Source organism: Mustela erminea, chromosome 17 (genome assembly GCF_009829155.1).
Source record: "Mustela erminea isolate mMusErm1 chromosome 17, mMusErm1.Pri, whole genome shotgun sequence".
Lineage (NCBI taxonomy): Eukaryota > Metazoa > Chordata > Mammalia > Carnivora > Mustelidae > Mustela > Mustela erminea.
Genome location: NC_045630.1, coordinates 36,903,799 through 36,922,613, shown reverse-complemented (window position 1 = coordinate 36,922,613; position 18,815 = coordinate 36,903,799). Strand labels below are relative to the sequence as shown.

At 38.6% G+C, this 18,815-nt stretch overlaps 1 protein-coding gene across 1 annotated transcript; it reads left to right on the top strand.

Annotated features, from left to right (window-relative positions):
• The first annotated feature begins 362 nt into the window (after positions 1-362).
• LOC116576064 (protein N-lysine methyltransferase METTL21A-like) lies at positions 363-1,378 on the top strand. Its single transcript, XM_032317839.1, has one exon. It carries the CDS (start codon positions 487-489, stop codon positions 1,141-1,143), a length of 657 nt encoding a protein of 218 aa, XP_032173730.1. The 5' UTR covers positions 363-486; the 3' UTR covers positions 1,144-1,378.
• The last annotated feature ends 17,437 nt before the right edge of the window (positions 1,379-18,815 follow it).

The window sequence follows — 18,815 nt, the reverse complement described above, 5'->3', positions numbered from 1 at the left end:
AAGACCACTACTTTCAAGATCAGGAGACATAGATGACTCTGAGCACAAAGACACAGACAGAGAGTTAGGGAATATGTCCCAAATGAAAGAACAGGACAAAATCACAGCAACAGACCTAAGCAAAATGGAGATAAGTAATATCCCTGATGCAGAATTTTTAAAATTATGATCATAAAGATACTCACTGGACTTGAGGAAAGAGTGGTGGACATCAGCAAGAACTTTAACAAAGTTAAGAAAGCATCAACCAGAGATGAAGAACACAATAAATGAAATTTTTTAAAAAAGATTTTATTTATTTGGCCGCCCACCCCCGCCGCCTGCCCACGCAGCCCGCGCCTCGCGGGCTCCCGGGTCCGGCTCCCGGCCCTTTAAGGCGGGCGGCTGCGGCGGCGGCAGCAGCGTTCGGGGCGGGGAAAGCGAGGCGCGCCACGCGGGGCCGGCTCCCCGGCACTTTGAGGGAGCAGAGAGCGGAGTGCAGGCGAAATGGCCCTGGTGCCCTATGAGGAGACAGCGGGAGTGGGCTTGCAGAAATTCCACAAGCCTCTAGCCACCTTCTCCTTTGCCAACCACACCATCCAGATCCGGCAGGACTGGAGCCAGCTGGGAGTCGCAGCCGTGGTGTGGGACGCGGCTGGCCTTCTTTGCACGTATCTGGAGATGGGAGCTGGGGAGCTGCGAGGCTGCTCTGCTGTGGAGCTGGGCGCCGGCACCGGGCTGGTGGGCATAGTGGCGGCCCTGCTGGGTGCTCATGTGACGATCACGGACCGAAAAGTAGCATTAGAATTTCTTAAGTCCAATGTTCAAGCCAACTTACCTCCCCATATCCAACCCAAAGCCGTTGTTAAGGAGCTGACCTGGGGACAAAATTTGGGGAGTTATTCACCTGGAGAATTTGACCTGATACTTGGAGCTGATATCATATATTTAGAAGAAACATTCGCAGATCTTCTTCAGACTTTGGAACATCTCCGTAGCAAGCGCTCCGTGATTCTTTTAGCTTGCCGAATTCGCTATGAATGGGACAACAACTTCTTAGCGATGCTGGAGAGGCAATTTACTGTGAGTAAGGTTCACTATGATTCTGAAAAAGATGTACATATATACAAAGCACAGAAGAGAAACCAGAGGGAGGACTTATAGTTGGCTTTAATTTATAAGAATGTTGTTATTGAGTGCCAGTGAAGGTCTTTGACTGGGAATTGAACCGTATTTAATGGAATGGATTACTGAACGAAAAGTCCAACCAAAGGTTCTCAAGGGCCAAAAAGCACATGGTTAAAACAAAGCAGCATTTTGTCCCATTGCTGTGACATTTCAGTCCTATTTGACTCTGAAAAATTCAACTATCATTAAAGGAATATATGAGAAAAAAAAAGATTTTATTTATTTATTTGACAGAGATCACAAGTAGGCAGAAAGGCAGGCAGAGAGAGGAGGAAGCAGGCTCCCCACTGAGCAGAGAGCCTGATGCTGGGCTCGATTCCAGGATCCTGAGATCATGACCTGAGCTGAAGGCAGGGGCTTTAACCCACTGAGCCACCCAGGTGCCCCACAATAAATGAAATTTTAAAATAACACTAGGTGGAAGAAATAGTAGACTAGAGGAAGCAGAAGAACAAATCAGAGGCCTAAAGGGCAGAATAATGGAAAGTAATCAAGATAAGCAGGTGACATAAAAATTATACAGAATAAGAATAAGCTTAGGGAATTCAACAAAACCATCAAGTGTAATAATATTCACATTACAGGGATCCCAGCAGGAGAAGAGAGAGAAAAAAGGGCACAAAATTTCCTTGAAGAAATAATAGCTAAAAACTTTCTGAATTTGGGGGAGGAAACAAACCCAGACCCAGGACACAGAGATTCCCCAATAAAATCAACTGAGCTACCCAGGTGCCCCTCTACAAAACATTTTAAAAAGAGTTAATACATATTCTTTTTTTTTTTTTCCAGATTTTATTTTTTTGACAGAGAGCACAAGCAGGCAGAGTGAGAGGGAGGAGCAGACTCCCCACTGAGCAGGGGGCCTGATGTGGGTCTCGATGCCAGGACCTGTGATCATGACCTGAGCCGAAGGCAGATGCTTAATGAGTGAGCCACCAAGGCATCCCAAGTTAATATATATTCTTCTCAAACTATTCCAAAAAATTGAAGAGGATGGAAAATTCCCAAATTCATTCCATGAGATCAGCATTACCCTGATACCAAAACCAGGTAAAGACATTATAAAAGGAGAGAAAGAGAGAGAGAGACAATTACAGGTCAATAATTCTGATGAACATAGATGTAAAAATCCTCAACAAAATATTAGCAAACCAAATCCAACAATACATTTTAAGAATGTTCGACCAAGAGGCGCCTGGGTGGCTCAGTGGGTTAAAGCCTCTGCCTTCTGCTCAGGTCATGATCTCAGGGTCCTGGGATCGAGTCCCGCATCGGGCACTCTGCTCCTCAGGGAGCCTGTTTCCACCTCTCTCTCTGCCTGCCTTTCTGCCTACTTGCAATCTCTGGCTGTCAAATAAATAAATAAAATCTTAAAAAAAAAATGTTCCACCAAGATCAAGTGGGATTTATCTCTGGAATGTAAGTGTGGTTCAATAGTTGAAAACAATCAACATGATACATCAATAAGAGAAGGATAAAAACAATATAATTTCAATAGATGTAGAAAAAGCATTTAACAAAGTACATCATTCATTTATGATAAAACTTTCAACAATGTAGGTTTAGAGGAAACATACCTCAACAGAATAAAGGCCATATATGAAAACATCATCATACCCAATGGTTACCACAGCTAACATCATACCCAATGGTGAAAAACTGAGAGCTTTTCACCTAAAGTCAGGAACAAGATAAGAATGTCCACTCTCACCACTTTTATTCAACAAGTACTAGAGTCCTAGGCACAGCAATCAGACAAGAGAAAAAGAAAGCCCAGAAACAAACCCACGATCATATGGCCAACTAATCTCTGACAAAGGAGGCAAGGATATACAGTGGAAAAATGCAACAAATGGTGTTGAAAAACTGGGCAGCTACATGCAAAAGAATGAAACTGGACCACCTTTTTTTTTTTTTTTTAACATCTACAGACAGAAACAAACAAATCTCAAAATGGATTGAGGACCTAAATGTAAGAGTTAAAACTATAAAAATCCTAGACAATAGCACAGGCAATAATTTCTCTGGCATCAGCATAGCAACATTTTTCTAGATATGTCTCTTGAGGCAGGGGAAACAAAAACAAAAATAAACTATTGGGACTACATAAAAATAGAAACCTCTACACAGCAAGGGAAATAATCAACAACACTAAAAGACAACCTACTAAATAGGAAAAGGTATTTCCAAATGACATACCCAATAAAGGGTTAGAATTCAAAATATATTAAGAACTTACAAAATTCAACATCCGAAATCAAATAATCCAATTAAAAAATGGACAGAAAACATGAACAGACCTTTATCCAAAGAAGACATACAGATGGCCAACAGACACATAAAAAGATGCTCGGTGTCACTCATCTTCAAGGAAATGCAAATCAAATCTACAGTGAGATGCTGAGGGAAGTAAGAGAAAGACAATTATCATATGATCTCTCTGATATGTGGAATTTAAGAAACAAGGCAGAGGATCATAGGGGAAGAGAGGAAAAATGAAACAAGATGAAACCAGAGAGGGAGATAAACGGTAAGACTTTTAATCTAAGGAAACAAACTGAGGGTTGCTGGTGGGGAGCGGGGTTGGGGGATGGGATAACTGGGTGATGGACATTGGGGAGGGTATGTGTTGTAATGAGCTCTAGGTATTATATAAGACTGATGAATCCCAAACCTGTACCCCTGAAACAAATAATACATTATATGTTAATTGAATTTAAATTTTTAAAAAAGGAATATACTCTGATGTATGTGGAAATTAGGGGGGTATAACTATGAGATATTACCTCACACCTATCAAAATGGCTAAAATCGAAAACACAAGAAATAACAAGTGTTTGTGAGGATGTATTGAAAAAGGAAACCTTGTACGCTGTTGGTGGGAATGCAAACTGGTGCAGCCACTGTAGAAAATTGTATTTGAGGTTCCTCAAAAAATGAAAAGTAGAACTACCCTATGAGCCAGTAATCACACTACTGGGTATTTGCTCAAAGAATACAAAAACACTATTTCGAGTGCCTATGTTTATTGCAGCATCATTTACAAATTATAGAAGCAGCTCAAGTGTCCATAGATAGATGAATAGATAAAGAAAATGTGAGACATATATACAATGGAACATTATTCATCTATAAAAAAAGAATGAAATCTTGCCATTTGCAACAACACGGGAGCTAGAGAGTAAAATGCTTAGGAAGCTAAGTCAGTCAGAGAAAGACAAATACTATATGATATCACTCATGTGGAATTTAAGAAACAAAACAAACAAATAGAAAAAAAGAAGAGAGAGAGACAGGCAAATCAAGAAATAGGCTCTTAACTATAGAGAACAAACTGATGGTTACCAGAGGGGAGAGGAACGAGGGGTTGGGGGAAATAGTGATGGGGATTAAGCGGTGCACTTGCTGTGATGAGCACTGGGTGATGAATTAAAATGTTGAATCGCTATATTGTACACTGGAAACTAATATAACATCGCATGTTAACTAAATGGAATTGAAATAAAAACTTTTAAAAATGGAAAAACTTATTTTTATTATGTTCTTCTTATCTAACCTGTTTGGTGAATAGCTTAATCATGATAAAATTAGATAATGCATATGGAAGCAACATGGAAGCTGTCAAATGCTACACAGAAGAATATAAGAGCTATAGTTAAAGACATGAAATTGCTGGGCGCCTGGGTGGCTCAGTGGGTTAAGCCGCTGCCTTCGGCTCAGGTCATGATCTCGGGGTCCTGGGATCAAGTCCCGCATCAGGCTCTCTGCTCAGCAGGGAGCCTGTTTCCCTCTCTCTCTCTCTCTGCCTGCCTCTTCATCTACTTGTGATTTCTCTCTGTCAAAATAAATACATAAAATCTTTAAAAACAAAAAAAAAGACATGAAATTGCTTATTCTCTTCCCCAAAGAGAATAATCCTAAATCCTTAATAGGATTGCATTTCCAACTGCACAAATCCTTGAGAATTTTTTTTGGAAAATCTACTAAACTACAGTCAGAAATAGAGCCTAACACATCCTTTTCATCTAATGTGTCCTTATACCAAGCCAGAGTTCCCAGACCTGTGTCATGTTGCCCTAGGTCTGATTTAGATATCTAGTTTTCAGAGAAGTGGAGTATTCTTTGCTGATTTGCGTCTTCCTCATTATAGCGTTAAGCTCAATCATGCAAACTTCATGTAGCTTTTCTTTGAAAGCACCCAAAAAATAGCTTCAAAATTATTTTAAAAAATAGAGAATATTTAGCCCTTCCCTCTCACCACCAAGAAAAATATGGCAAGTTTTAAGTTTAGGAAAAAACTACATTTTCTCGTTATGTCCAAATGTGAATGATTGCATTACTACTCACTAGCAAAAATTGTTTCAAGTTTTCAAAAACGCACTATCTACAGACTTCTAAGAGCTTATTTATAGTTGGAACTTAAAAAGATTATGTTATACTTACTTAGTTACTTCAATATTCCTTTTCTATACTATATAAGATGCTACTAAACTCTTAACAACAATAAATTTTATTTTTTCTTATAGGAAGCTAGTCAAAACTACCAAGGAATTATTAAAACACACAATATCAAGAAATTATTATTGAGAATAATTTCTTGATATTATGTGGCAACAAAGACACTAAGCCATATTCCACATTTTACAAAGTCCCCCGAAGTAAGGCAAGTCCTATGATCAATGTTAAATGAGTAAATTTATCTTAAAATCTTGGTGGATTTGAAGCATATAAGATAATAATATATTTTAAATGAGGTAAGAAGAAGATATTCTGCAATTTTCCCCAAAATTTTTTTGAAGATAACTTTTTTGGCAAATATCAGAATTTATGAGACCCTGATAACTTGTCTTAAAATAATATTTTATAAAAAAAAATTTAGGATCTTTAGAAAGAGAAGTTACTTTGAAATGCAAATTACCCCATCCTTCCTTGGTTTCTATTGCATTTGTCATCTTATTATCTTAAGACATGTTGGTAAGAGGCTGATATGGAAGGGCTTTGAAACAAGAAGAAAGTCTTTCCAGCCTTGAATTAAGGTAATTTTAAGTATCAAATCTGCAGACATCCAGGGGGCTGTTCAAGAACAAAGCTTCATCTGTTGCCGGTTCTTATGCATTTTAATGTACTCAACACTAAGACTCAAGCTTCTGACTTTTGATTGAAACTCTTTTGCATGGACTTTCACAAAAACGATTTATAACACTGAGAGTTAACTAAGGATTTTTAAATTTTATTTATTTATTTATTTATTTATTTATTTATTTATTTATTAGGAAAAAAAGAACCAGGCTTTGAAAAGCATTCTTCTAGAAACCTAAAGCTTTGCTGATTGCTTCCATGTTTCGATATATTATTGTGGTTAATAGGATACCACAGTAGGGGCATCACAGAGATGGTAAATTTAGACCTAGAAAATAATTCTATTTTTGTATTGAAATTGAATTTGCCTTTATAAATAGAATAAATATATGTTTCAAATAGCAAAGGAAATTCTGCAAAGGAGTCCTACAACATCCAGACCCAAGTTATCTATAGTCTACCACCTTCAATGACTTCTTTGCCAATTATCCTGGATCTGCAGAGAAATTCCTATAAGGCCATTTTAAGCACCATGAGGAATGTGTGATTAACTTTTATAGAAAAGCAATCTAGAATATAAGAACTATAGATTATATGTCCAAAATGCCTTTCTTTCTGAAGAGCACAGACTGTGGGGTCATCAAGATGAATACAAATCTAATAAACAGAAATAAGAGATACTGGGAAAGACAGGAATTCAAGCTGAGGTGTGCCCAAAGCTCAGGGTGCTACTTGGTGGCTTGGATGGGGCTGGGGAGATGCCCTTTCACCCCACCCAGGTCAGCCAGGTACCTGTCATCCTCAAGGAGCCTCTCAGGATTAAATTCACCTTTGTCACTCATCCCTGTTTTCATTAGCCAACATTTAAGTTTCTGGTCCTTGACCCAGTCTGAAACTTTATTTCCTACCTCTTTCTAAATCATTTCACTGCATTTCTAGGAACTTTTAGTTCACAGATTAAACAAACCCTCCAATTATCTCAAGCTATGACTGAGAACTCACCTCCAAATCTTGCTTTAACTGAAACCTGACTCTGCTGGAGATACCCTCCTCTGTGGGCATTTCCAATAGTGGCTATTCTTACACCCAGCTATAGAGGAAGACATTTTATCAATGGGACCACCTCCTTCTGGTAAATATTCAAAGGTTGTATCTTCCCTTTCTGATTCTGCTCAGCACTCTCCTCGAGGTTCAGCTAGCCTACCAGAAGGATGTGTTCCCTCCTTCCCTCTTCTTCCCCCTTCCCCTCCTCCCCCTACCCTTTCTCTCCCACCCTTCCTCCCCCTTTCTCTTCTTTCTTGTCTTGTCCTTATCCTTGTCCTTGGTCTTGTTCTTTTTTTTTTTTTAAGATTTCATTTATTTATTTGACAGAGAAATCACAAGCAGGCAGAGAGACAGTCAGAGAGAAAGGGGGAAGCAGACTCCCTGCCAAGTAGAGAGCCTGATACGGGGCTCAATCCCAGGACCCGGAGACACTACCGAAGGCAGAGGCCTAACCCACTGAGCCACCCAGGTGCCCCTTTGGTCTTGATCTTGTTCTTGTTCTTCTGCTGCTGCTTCTGGTTCTGCTTTTTCTGTTTCTTCTTTTGGCTGCCAAGAAGCATGTAGTTATTGGTGAGTACATTTAACTGGTAAAGTTTTAGTAAGTTTCAATGATGTTTAGTAGGAAAAGGTCATATTTTGATCTTCACATCACCTTTCATTTTTGACAATATGGAAAAGCATTTTATATTAAACTCTGAATATGTAGGAGAAAGGAACAAGTATTTTTGTTTTGTTTTTTGTTTTTGTGTTTGTTTTTTATAAACATATAATGTATTATTAGCCCCAGGGGTACAGGTCTGTGAATCACCAGGTTTACACACTTCACAGCACTCACCATAGCACATATCCTCCCCAATGTCCATAACCCCACCACCCTCTCCCCACCTGCCTCCCTCCTCACCGCCCCCACCCCACCACCAGGAACCAGTTTTTTAAATGTTTCTTTTTGTATGTTAATCAACTGCCTTATTGATTTCTTTCTTTCTTTTTTTCTTTTTTTTTTTTTTTGGTTTATGTATTATTTTCCTGGGGTTACTTAATTATTTTCTTAAGTACTATTCAGTGAAGCCATGTATAATTATTGGTGGATTTAGACTATCTTTTCCAAGTTTTGTTCCCTAATGCTGATGTGACAATTACTTAAAGAAGCATTCTCAGGTCTTTGGAGGGATTCTGATCAATGCTTTCTCTGAAATCTGGTAAAAGTATTTTACTTTCTTTTGCAACAAAGACATTTAATGTTTATAATAAATTTGGAAAGATTACTTTAATGGAGGCTGCCTATTCTCAGATTTCCATAGAGAAAGGTCCTGGAGCAATCAACATTCTCTTAGTGCCTGGACTTTTCCCTTTTTTTTTTTTTTTTAAGATTTTCTTTCTTACTTATTTAACAGAGAGAGAGAAAGAGATAGCAAGAGAGAACACAAGCAGGGGTAGCGGCAGGCAGAGGGAAAGGAAGAGGCAGGATCTCTGCTGAGCATGGAACCCGACTTGGCACTTGGTCCCAAGACCCTGGGATCATGACCTGAGCTGAAGGCAGAAGCTTAACCGACTGAGCCACCCACTGCCCCTCTAGACCTCTTCTTTTTCATCCTTATGTAACAATCCTACTGTCTTGGAATTGATACTATTTGACTATCCTCATTGCTGATATCTTCACATCTTGAGGTTACTTCCCTCATTCTTGAAGATTTTGACTCCCGTCTTCTCTTCTTAAAACCTGCTCTCATCCTAGATGCTCTCTCCAACACCAAAGCCTCAAAGTTCTTTGATCTCTTTGACCCCATTAACCCATCCCTCCAATTTATTTTAGCAAATTACTTCCCACTTGGAATGACTTTACATTTATCACAGTTGTAGGAAGGAAGGAAAGTGCAGTTGACTGAAATTTTGGTGGACTCTAATGAACCATGCTAGTATTTATGACCTATATACCTTCTTGCCTTGACTCTGAGCTGGCTATGTGACCTGCATGAACAGTTACATCAGTTCCAGTTCTAAAGCTTAAGTCTTGAGAGCTCTCACTTTGCAGTCTTGAAGAAGCCAGCTGCCATGCTGTAAGTAGCTCAAACTAACCTTTTGGAGAGGCCATATAGAGGATGATTAAGGCCCTGGGAAACAGCCCCAGCTCAGCTAATGCCCAGGACCACGTGAACCATGCTATTTTGGACCTTTTGGCACCCCAGCACTTGAGGAGATACCTGTGAAGTAAAGTAACCACCTAGTCAACCCATACCTTGTGAGAAATAATAATTTGTTAAGATTTTAAGAACTCTAAGTTTTGTGGGTAGTTTATTATGAAGCAATAGATAATGGAAACACAAAGTATTTTCTCTCCCCACATTTCCATCCTGGACCATATAGGAGGAACATATATGACCTCTCTTCTCCCTTAGGTGTAATTCCCAAGAATAGCTAATATAATTCTGAAGAATTTGCCCATAGCCAGTTGAATAGTGTCCCTCCCCAAAATTTATGTCCATCTAAAAACCTTAGAATTTAGACATAAGGTAATTAGTTAAGGATCTTGAGAGGAAATCATTTTAGATTTAGGGTAGGCTCTAAATCTAATGACTGATATTTTTATATGAGAAAGGAGAGGGAGATTTGGACACACAGACACAAAGGAGACAAAGTGCAGATGGAGACAGAGATCAGAATAATGGGTCCACAAGCCAAGGACTGCTAGGAGCCACCAGAAGCTGGAGGGAGTATCCTCCTAGAAACACTGGCATCTTGATTTTGGATTTCTATCTTTCAGTACTGTGAGAGAAGAGACTTCTGTTGTTTTAAGCTGCCCAGTTGGTGGAAATTTGTTAAAGTAGCCCTACAAAATGAATATGTTGACATTCACTGTTGGATGAAATCATTGAAAGGAAATGGATGACCATAATTCCTGACTCTGTCTGTACCTGGTTGGGTGTACCAGGCCTGAGTCCTTAATCTATGCATCTGATTAGAAAAGTGGACTTCTGAAAACCCTGTCATATCTCTGACTCTCAGGAAATTTTTCCTTCCCAATGCTACTTCATATGATTAAGTGTATCTACCTATTCTCTCCCAATCTAGGATTCTCCTGTCTCTTTTGATAAAGGTAGTTCAGTTCAACTGTAGTGTTTCCAATTAGCACCAAAGACAGTGTCTAACTTACTTTTAAAAAATGTTAGTGCAAGAGGCACCTGGGTGGCTCAGTGGGTTAAGCCTCTGCCTTCGGTTCAGGTCATGATATTGGGGTCCTGGGATCAAGCCCCATATCGGGTTCTCTGCTTGGAGGGGAGCCCGCTTCCCCTCTCTCTCTCTGCCTGCTGCTCTGCCTGCTTGTGATCTCTCTCTCTGTCAAATAAGTAAATAAAATCTTTTTTAAAAATGTGAGTGCTGCCAAGGGACATAATTATAGACAAGGAACATATACTAAGGGACATAGTTTAGGAGTTTGGATAGCAGTTTGCCCAGGTAAATCCAACATAATATTTGCATTCACCCCACACTATGCAACTTGGTTTGAAATGAACTATGAGCTGAAGTAACATGTATCCCTTCAATAGTAGAAGCTTTCAGAACTACGTGTGAATCGTCATATCTTTTTCCTGCTTTTGTATTCATAGAATCATATGGCAAGATGACCTCCATCAGTACTGGTTTTTGAATGTTTGTAATGAGTAAATTTCGCTTAGTGCTCTATATTAAATATGTAGTGAGAAGTAATGTTGGTTTTTTTTTTTAAGGTTGTTTGTTGTTGTTGTTGTTTTCAGGTTGTTTATTGCCTTGGCGTAACCTGGCCTATCCTATCTATTTCAATACCAATATCAGTAAATTCACTGAGCATCTAAAATCATACTCTTCCTTTCTTGTTCTAACACCTTCAGAATTCATTTTCACACTTACTGTCCAGATTTCTGCATAGCATAAATAGCAAAATCTTATAATTATTAGGAACTGTAATCCTTTTCTTCTCATTTTAAATTTGCAACTACCTTTTAGGGGTTTCTGGGGGTGCCAGATACTGTCTGTTGCAAACTCAGCATCATCCCTGCCCTTCTAAGGAATCTCCTGTATTATAGTGGCCAGAAATCTGGAAACTACATTTCCCAGATTCCCCGGTCATCAGAGTTTTGGTTTTGATTCCTCCAATAAGAGTTATTTCTGCTAGATTTTGGAAGGTGGAAGACAGAAGAAATCATTATTGTTCAATCTTAGCAGGCAGGCATGTAGTCTTCAGTGACATCAGGTGTGAGATTTTCCAGTGGTTTCTAGGCTTTCTATTGAGCACCATCTGTTTTTGTGCAACATGCTATTGAGAACATTGGTGCTAGTCTCCTGTGATTTCTGAAACTTTCTGATTTCCATATATAACTGATGACTTTCCTTGTCCATCGCCTTCTTCAGCACTTCCAAAAGTTTTATAAACATCTAATCTCTTTTATTAAATATTTTCCTGCCTGAAAAGTAGTGATTTCTGTTTTCCTGACTGTAGACTCGCAGACTGTGGTCTAACTCTAGTTAGTATTTAGGCATAGACACCAATCAATCAGAGCAGATCCTAAACTAACCAAAATAGATTCCAGTTACAAACAACCAGTCCAGCTTCACTGGCGGTACCAGCTGGATATCACCTCTGGTTTAGGAACTGGAGAAATGTGTTTATGAGATAGGCCTGAAGTACATTGCTCTCCCTTCAGACAAGTATTCACAGTTTAAAGTAACAGCTTCATCTGATAGGTAAGTGGTAGCCGCATTGCTAGTGTGGTGTAATAAATATATATATGATCTTTGTCCTGCATTTCCAGCACAGAGTTCCAAAGACCCTTGGAATTTCCTGAGTGATAGGACTGTCTTTTATCGTGCATTAGAAGTCCTTCTGAGCACACTTGACTTTATGCTAATGAGACAACTTAAGGTAGCTGCCCCCCACCCCATAACCTTGGGATGGACCTCGGCACCAGAAGGATGAAGTGTCTAGGATATAGGAACTTTCAGATGCACCCAATGACCTCCAGGGAGGGAAAGGCAAGGGCAGCTACAAATAAAACACTACAAAAACTCTGGAACAATAAGAGTTGATGAACTTCTGGGTTGACAAACACATGGAAATGGGGAAAAGTGGAGAACTCAAACACCCTTCCCACAAACCTTGCTCTATGCATCTCTTCCATCTGACCATTCCTGAGTTCTATCCTTTTATAATAACTGGTAATTTAGTAAGTACAATGTTTCTCTGAATTCTTTGAGCCACGGTAGTAAATTAACCAAACCTAAAGTGAGGGTTGTGAGAACTTCCAATCTACCGTGGTTGGTCAGAAACACAGGTAACAACCTGGACTTCCAATTGGCATCTGAAATTGGGGTCATTCTTGTGGGACTGACCCTTAATCTGTGGGATTTGATGGTTTCTCCAGGTAGACAGTGTCAGAATTGAGTTAAATTTATGGAATACCAATTCATTAAGAATTGAAGATTGCTTACTGTTTGAAAAAAACAAACCACATTTCAGCTAGTAAGAGAGATTGATGGGACTGGGAATTGAAGGTGTTCCAAATCATTTTATTTTATTTGCTTATTTCAAAGATTTTATTTATTTGACAGAGAGAGACACAGTGAGAGAAGGAACACAAGCCGGGGGAGTGAGAGAGGGAGAAACAGGCTTCCAGCCCAGCAGGGAGCCCGATGTGGGGATCAATTCCAAGACCCTGGGATCATGACCTGAGCTGAAGGCAAATGCTTAATGACTGAGGCACCCAGGCGCCCCTCCAAATCATTTTATATACTCCAGGTCTAATTACTGAATCCCAGTCTTTCTTGATCAGTGTCCTTTCTTGCACACCTGACAGATAACAGCAAGACTATAGGTTTAATGGCCCTGTAATTCAGTAAGTTTGAGGTCAGTCTTTGAATTTATTTTCTAGCTATCTCAACACTGTGGTATTAGATATTTAGCAAAATCTAGAAAGTCCACAGGTTTCAGAATGTGACATAAGTAAAAAATTTAGGAATCTGAACATTCTTTCACTTTAAACTTTCTGGGGCCATTAGAAAAGTTATCCCATGTCATAGTCCTTGAATTCCTTATAATTTCCATGTATTCTATGTCAATAGCCCTTTAGTTGCCAATACTTCAAAAATCACTTTATTCCAGATAGTAACCACTGGTGGTAATTTAGTTAGTTCTTTGGAAACTATGTTCCATGGACTATCAGATCACATCACTTAATACTAACTGAGTTTTTTATACCTTCAGCTTTAATCATACCTTATGACTAACCTCCTCTTCTGCCCATATCACCTCCTCTTTTCCCTGAAGTTCTGTTGCCTACAACCGTGTCTTTTCAATATCTCTGTCATATCCTCAGTTGAAACTTTCAGAAACTGGAAGTCATAAGAAAATTAATCTATTGAAACTAGGTCAGGTGATTCCTGACATCTCTAGGTATGCTAAAACACCAAGCTAAAGAGATTGGTACAAGGCGTCCCAGAGAGCTACATCCAGGACCATACCTGCCATCACTGGCCACTGGGCACTTCAACTTGTGCTACTGCCAAACTCACATCTTGTGGTCCAAGATGATCCACCCAGCTCATTTCATCACATACCCATTTAGAACGGCACGAAGGAATATGAGAAGTAGAGGAATACCCCTTTCCTTTAAGGCAAAGGTCTGGAAATGGAACACACTACTTCTGTTCATATCCCATTCATCAGAATGTCACATGACCATACCCAGCTATAAAAAATAAAAATCCCCCCAAACCTGGAAAAGTGATTTCCTCTGGGAAACCATATGTCCAGCTAGAATTTTGAGGTCTTGGGGCGCCTGGGTGGCTCAGTGGGTTAAGCCGCTGCCTTCAGCTCAGGTCATGATCTCAGCATCCTGGGATCGAGTCCCGCATTGGGCTCTCTGCTCGGCAGGGAGCCTACTTCCTTCTCTCTCTCTCTGCCTGCCTCTCTGCCTACTTGTGATCTCTCTCTGTCAAATAAATAAATAAAATCTTAAAAAAAATAAAATAAAATTTTGAGGTCTTATTACTCCAGAAAGAAGGGAAGAATAGGTAGCAAAGGACAATTTTCTCTACCAAGTAACTTTGTGGAAATAAAAATACTCAAGGAAGTATTCTAGCCAAATGAAATTTGTAGCAAGAATAAAATCTCAAGATCAAAAAGACATGAAACATAGAAATAATATCTATATACACAATAAAGCATGTGTATAAGTCAAAATTTAAATTAATGGTTATATGGCTAAGAACTATACTGAAATTGTTAAGGATTATTATTATTATTATTATTATTATTATTAGAGAGAGAGCAAGAGCACATGTGCAAACTCAAGTGGGATGGGTGGAAGGGAGAGCAGAGGGAGAGGAAGAGAGAAAATCTTAAGCAGTCTCCATGCTCAACACAGAGCCAATGCAGGGCTCAATCTCACAACTCTGAGATCATGACCTGAACCAAAATCAAGAGTTGGACACTTAACAACCGAGCCATGCAGGACCCCAAAAAGAACTCTTTATTTTTTTTTTAAGATTATTTATTTATTTGACAGACAGATCAAAATTAGGCAGAGAGGTAGGCAGAGAGAGAGAGAGAGAGAGGAGGAAGCTTAGCAGAGAGCCCAATGTAGGGCTTGATCCCAGGACCCTCGGATCATAACCTGAGCCAAAGGCAGAGGCTTTAACCCACTGAACCACCCATGTGCCCCAAGGACTCTTTAAATAGAAAAGCGATATCCCTGATTATCTCTTACTTAGGTTTATCACTTGTTAATATGAAATTATTATTTTTTTTAACTTGTAAAAATGAACTAAGGGTCTCTTCAGAGGACAGGTGAGAGACATATTTATTGTTGAATTTGGTATTAATAGAGAAATGTAAATACAGATGCTCAGAAAAGCTTGAAAGAAACTATTAGAGAGTTCTTTGTTAAACTCAATATTGCCAGAAGGAGTAAAGAGAATAGTGAAAACAGGCAACTCATCAAAATAAAAGAAAGGAGCAGGGAGGAAAACAATATGAATGTACAATAAACATAATGAGTTTATTAAGGAGTCTCAACTTGTTGGTATGGTAAAGTGAAATGATTAAGCTTGGGGGCACTGAGATCAGATTTAATGGTTTCACCACTTACCAGCTGTATGGCTAAGGCAAATTGCTTAAACTCTCTGGGCTCCAACTTTTCTTTATAAAAGCAACATTGCCTCATGGGGTTTATTGTGAGGTTTAAACAGACTTGCTATGTGTAAAGTGCTTAATATAGTGCCTAGCACTTGGGAAGTGCCCAAAAAATGTTAGTTGTTGTGATACACTGTGACATTGGTAGTCTTTAGTTAACCACATTTCTTGGTATTTGGGTCCTTATACAACCCCCTCCCACATTGACCCTGGGCTTGGCCATGTGACTTGCTTTGGCCAATGAGAAATTTAAAAGTATGATGTGTGTAGAGGCATCCCAGATGCTTTACATCTTGGGCTCCCTCACCACTGTGATGCTGTGAACTTTATCACAGCTATCCTGCCAGAAAGTAAAGTCACATGAATAGAACTGGCAGGATGAAATACCACATGGAGGGGAACTGAGGCACCAGGCCAAGCCCCTGCTAAATGCAACAATATGTGTCCTCATTGGATAGTATGTGAAGAGTCCAGTTGACCTTTAGAGTCATGAGAAATAATTAATCATTATTATTTTAAAACTACTGTCTTGAAGTGGTTTGTTATATAGCAATAGAAAATGAAAATATTATCATTCTCAAGATGAAAACATTTTTCCTTTTTTCCTAATAATCCCCCAACTGTGTTATGTCAACGGCTCTCCTCCCCTGGGTAAAGAGGGGAGGTTCCATGCTGGAAGAGATTGCTGTCTTCTGTTGTCACTGCTTCTCTGGTGATGTGAATTGATTGTGCTTCATGACCTCTGTTTGCAGGTGTCCAAAAGCTGGCCTTTTCCTGGAACATGAGTGATTTTTTCGGGGTGCCTAAAGGAAGAGCCACACACCACACCCCATTGCATATTCCCTGAGAGCAAGATCTGACTCAAGTTTGACTTCTTCTCCCTCCATCATTTCTACAAAGTTTCCCCATGGGCACCTTCTCCTGGGTTCCCTTAGCCCAGAGATAAGAAAATGTGTCGAACAGATAGCTCAAGCCCTGAAATTTCTGGATATTTCTAATACTTTTATTTTACATTTATTCTTGAAAAGCAGTGTGGTTAACTCTATTTCTCCCTCACATCTATTTTTGTTATCATTACCATGTATTTTAATTCAACATATATTTTAACCTCAACAAGATATTTTCATTGTACTAGTCAATGTTCATTTAGTTTTAACCATGTAGTTACCCTTTCGTCTTTCTTTCTACCTTATGTTACTGAGCTTAAATCAGGGATCAGTTTCTTTGCCTGAGGAACTGTTACAATGTTGCTTTTGGTGTGGGTCTACTGGCATTCAGTTCCCCCAAGTTTTTGTGTGTCTGAAATTGTCTTTATTTCATTCACTTTTGAAAGATATTTTAACTAGATATAATTTTCTGGGTTGACTGTTACTCTCTTCCTTAAATTTGAAAATTTTATTCCATTGTCTTCTGACTTCCATATTTTCTTTTGAGGAGTCATCTATCAGTTTTTATTGTTACTTCCCTAAAATTATGCATCTCTCCCTTTTGCTCTGTTTTCAGGTTTATTCCTTTTTCTTTAATTTTTAACAATTTTACTCAGACGTGTTTAAGTATTATTTTCCTTATATTTGTTCTACTTGAGGTTTTTCAAGCTTTTTGAATTGGTGGCTTATTGTCTTTCACCAATTTTGGAAAATTCTCAGACAGTATCTTTTCAAATACAATTTGCCTGTTCTCTTTCACCTGTCTTTGGGATGGCATATTTTGATCATTTTACCATGCCTTACAAGTCCATTTTATAATTCTCTTCATTTTCCCTTTTTTTTATTTGCTTTAATCTGTATAATTTCTTCTGACCTATTTTCCAGTTCACTAATCATCTTTTCTGTTGTGTCTGATTTGTTTTTAACCCTATATATTGAGTACTTTATTTCTGAAACTTTATTTTTAAATTCTAGATTTCTACTTGATTTATTTTTACATGTCTTCAGGTCTCTAATAAAATTCCCTATATTCTCACCTATTTCTGCATCATTCCCTTGATATTTTTTAATATATTATAATTTTAACTTATAAGACTGACAGCTTCAAAAAAAGGATTCATCTGAATATCTGTTTCTACTGTATTTTTATTTTGCTTTTGCCAGTACATTTTTTATTTAATGCTGTACATCGTATATGGAACTTTGAGAGGCATTGGATGATGTTATCTTCCTCCAAAGAAGATTAAATTTTCTTCTTGCCCTCATTTAAGTAGAGGCAGATTAATCATTGGTCCTATGAGGCTTTGAGATGATTGGAGGCTGGGCTTAACACTCACTTTGTAAGGGATGATATATTACTTTGTAGCCTTTAAACTTGAATATAGTCATTCAGAAATCTCTACTTGAAAACTGACATATTGTCCAGAATTCCTTCTCTACTTCAGGCTCTGAACTCCTTGTTTTGTCTGTTTAGCTACATATGACTGTCTTAATCTCTGTATATCCTTTAAACACCTTAACAAATTTGAGGGGTGTGTGTGTGTGTGTGTGTGTGTGTGTGTGTTTGCTTTGTTTTGGTATTTTGTTTTGTCTTTACCCTTACTGTTATTCTTCCTTATCCTATTCCCCTAGGACTTAGGATTCAGAGAAATTCTTGGAGACAAAATCCTTGTGGAATGCTATATTCTTTTCTCTGTGATTCTCTTCTCTCTGAGATCCTGGCCGCTGTCTTGACTCTAATTTTTTTCTTCCTACCCTGATGAAATTGTTAAAGATTTTGACTACTGTTTTATGCTGTGCCCCTATCTCCTAGCTAGGAAATGGCAAATTGCCTGAGAGAAAAATTGGAGAATGTCCAGTTTATTCTAGTTTGTTTCCCTCTCCTCTAGGATCTTGACTTTTGTGGCCTGGCTACTGGGCTGCTCTTTAGTATCTTCAAATGACTGTCTCTTAAAAATCTTAATGTTAGACTTAAAAAGTAAAAATCTAAAGCCTCTACAGCCTTTTAAGGTTAAAAGAACCATAACATTTCCAACTACTACTTTTTAGACTCTCTAAGTTTTTAGCATCCTCTGGTTACACCAAATAAAAGATGGCTTTCAGAGTTTTTCTTAAACCATCTCTTCTGTTCTCTTTACTTGTGACATACTCATGTAAGTGTCCATTATGTATCTATTTTTCCCTCTGAATGCATCCCAACAGGAGAGTGTTCAAATAACATCAAAACATAAGCTGCCAAATAGATTAGTTGAGAGGGAGAAATACAACTCTTCCTTAAATGAATAATGTTGAATGAAATTCTCACTTTTTGCTTACTGAGAATCAGGGTAGTAATCTTCATCAGTGCATTTTTGTTCTTGAAGTAAATAACTCCCTCTGCTTCTACTTTCTACAGCTCTCAGGTAGTGGCTTATCATAAAAGTGACTTTTCAAAC